Raw genomic sequence first — 2,500 nt, 5'->3', positions numbered from 1 at the left:
GGGGGGGAAAGCATTGTGTGTGTGTGTGTGTGTGTGTGTGTGTGTGTGTGTGTGTGTGTGTGTGTGTGTGTATATGTGTGTGTGTGTGTGTGTGTGTGTGTGTGTGTGTGTGTACAGTATAATATATACATGTTTGTGTTTGTATTCATACTCACGTGCAAATAGGTCCATGACTCTCCACATGGCATAAGCCTCGATCCAGACAGTAACTTGGAGGACATTCTGTAAATGTCAACATCACACACTCATCAGGAACAACCAACTGAGTGAAGCACAGACCAACGCTTTGGTAAAAACATCCCCGTCAGGATGAGACAGGAAGGAAAACCCCCTCACCATCTCCTCCCTTCTCTTCTCTCCTCTACCCTCCCCCCCTTCCCTCTCATCCCCCTCTCTCCTCTCCTCTCCTCCTCTCCACTGACACCACCTGTCATTCATCCCCTCACCTGAGAGAGGAGGTGAGAAATAGGAGCCAGTCAAGCAGGACGCTTCTCTGACACCAACACAAGCCTCCCCCCTCGGAGAGGAACAGGGAATTGCCTCTGAGCCAAATGAAACGCTATGAAACGGCTCGTCTGAAAACCTCTTTACAGAGCATGTCAACATGTTACATGCATCTCCTGGACCCTGGTAGCTGCTTCCCTCGCGACCACCCTCCCCCTTCTTACTTTCCCTGCGAGCTTTCCCTCCTTCCTTGCTCTCCTTCTCTCTTCTCAAACCCTACTCTTCACAGCCTTGCTTATTTTGTTGTTTTGGTGTTTACATTTGTGTCCTCACTGAGTATAATAATCATTATATTCATATCAGTGTATGGAGCCCTAGTGACTTGTCCAACGCCACAATCGTGTATCATCTGAATGGTTGTATTTCAGGTGGACTCTGACCAAAATGGGTTAGGGTTGGTTCCCTTTCTCAAAGACAGCAGAAATGCTGAGGTTTTCAGAGTGTGGTTTTGGCACTGTGCAGGTTGACCTATGAGGTGGGCTTTGAAGACAGAATTGCTGTGCTCGAGAATGTCCTCAGAGCCACTGCTTAAGTTGGCACCAAGAAGACATTTATGAATTCCAGCTTGGACACCGCTTCAATGAAAAACCTCCAATGTGTCATTTGAGACTACAGAACAGCCACAAACAGAACAGAGGAGGACAGGGAAATCATACAAATTGAAATGCACAGATGGACTTTAAGCGGAGGAAGGTTTATGTGTCCCACTGCCAACCTCCAACCAACCCCCTCCCCAACCCATCGCACAGTCAATGTGACACTAGGGATACATAGGGATGTGACACCTGGCTCAAAACACCAGAGTGTGTTTGATGCAGGAGAACAACTGTCATGGTGTCTATGTAGAGAGAGAGGAGATGGTGGAAGGAGGGAGTGGAGGAAGTACAGTCTCATGTTACCATGGCAGCTGGACTCGTCGGAGCGAAAGGGCAGACAGTCGACAATATGGTCACAACGCTTCTGGAGAGGGAGACAACCGGCAGGGCCCTCACACACCAGCTCTCCCAATTCACACTGCGGAAGAGCTGGATGGGAAGGAGAGAAGGAAAAAGAGAATGTGATAGAGGAGGGGATGGAAAATGGGAGGGGGTATGAGGAGAAAGAGAGTCTGCTTGTTCTCTTTATAAATCATTTTCGACATTTTAATCAACAAAATACAGCTAATTTATGAATGGTGCTCAGACTGGTTAAAAACCCCACGCTTTGATCATTCATTCCTGTTCATGTACAGTTGTGTGTGAGCGTGCAGTTTGGGGCTGAGAAAAAAAAAGAGTTTCAAATTACACACTAATGCAGTTTTTAATTGCGTTGTGTTTTCCCTCTGTCATTACACTTTAATGACTGATTGACAACAGTAGCAGTATATGTGCACACACATACACACACACACACACACACACACACACATACACACACACACACACACACACACACACAGGGTGCTTGGGGGACACTTACGGCAGCTGTATTCGTCCTCTCCGAGGAGGCAGTCTGGCACCCCGTCACATCGTAGCAGAGACGGCAGGCATTGGTAATCCATACACTGGTAGTGGTGTGGAGGGCAGCGGTCCTGAGGGGGCAAGGTGCCAGGGACCAGGTTGTTGCACATCTCCTCGTCAGACAGGTCGGCACAGTCAGCCTCTCCATCACACCTCCAGCTCAGGGAGACACACTGAAAGGAGTGGACACACTGGAACTGACCTTCTCCACAGGTGAGAGGCTCAGGAGTCACTGGACCTGGAGTGACACACACACACACACACACACACACATGCACGCACAGACATACACGCACACACACACACACACACACACAAACACACACACACACAGTCTAAACTTGACACATAACACACACCTCAAGCCCGCACAAAGTACACACAATTACGTACCCTTTGTTTAATATTCTAGTCCACACACGGCTAGAATCCTTGAGTAAGAATGTCAAAATCTCTGGGGAGTTGATGTGGACTTTAATGATCCAGCTATTATACAT

The 2,500-nt window shown here is 48.1% G+C and overlaps 1 protein-coding gene across 1 annotated transcript in view; it reads right to left on the bottom strand.

Annotated features, from left to right (window-relative positions):
* The window catches only part of malrd1 (MAM and LDL receptor class A domain containing 1), a gene marked incomplete at both ends in the record, with an annotated part of 45,195 nt that overhangs the window by 4,235 nt on the left and 38,460 nt on the right, over window positions 1-2,500 (bottom strand). The window contains 3 exons of the mRNA XM_083680927.1: window positions 156-222; window positions 1,404-1,529; window positions 1,963-2,241. Coding sequence (XP_083537053.1) covers window positions 156-222; window positions 1,404-1,529; window positions 1,963-2,241 — 472 coding nt within the window. The remainder of the gene's footprint in view (window positions 1-155; window positions 223-1,403; window positions 1,530-1,962; window positions 2,242-2,500) is intronic.

Source organism: Argentina silus (genome assembly GCF_951799395.1).
Source record: "Argentina silus genome assembly, chromosome: 1".
Lineage (NCBI taxonomy): Eukaryota > Metazoa > Chordata > Actinopteri > Argentiniformes > Argentinidae > Argentina > Argentina silus.
This window is presented reverse-complemented; position numbering and strand designations above follow the sequence as displayed.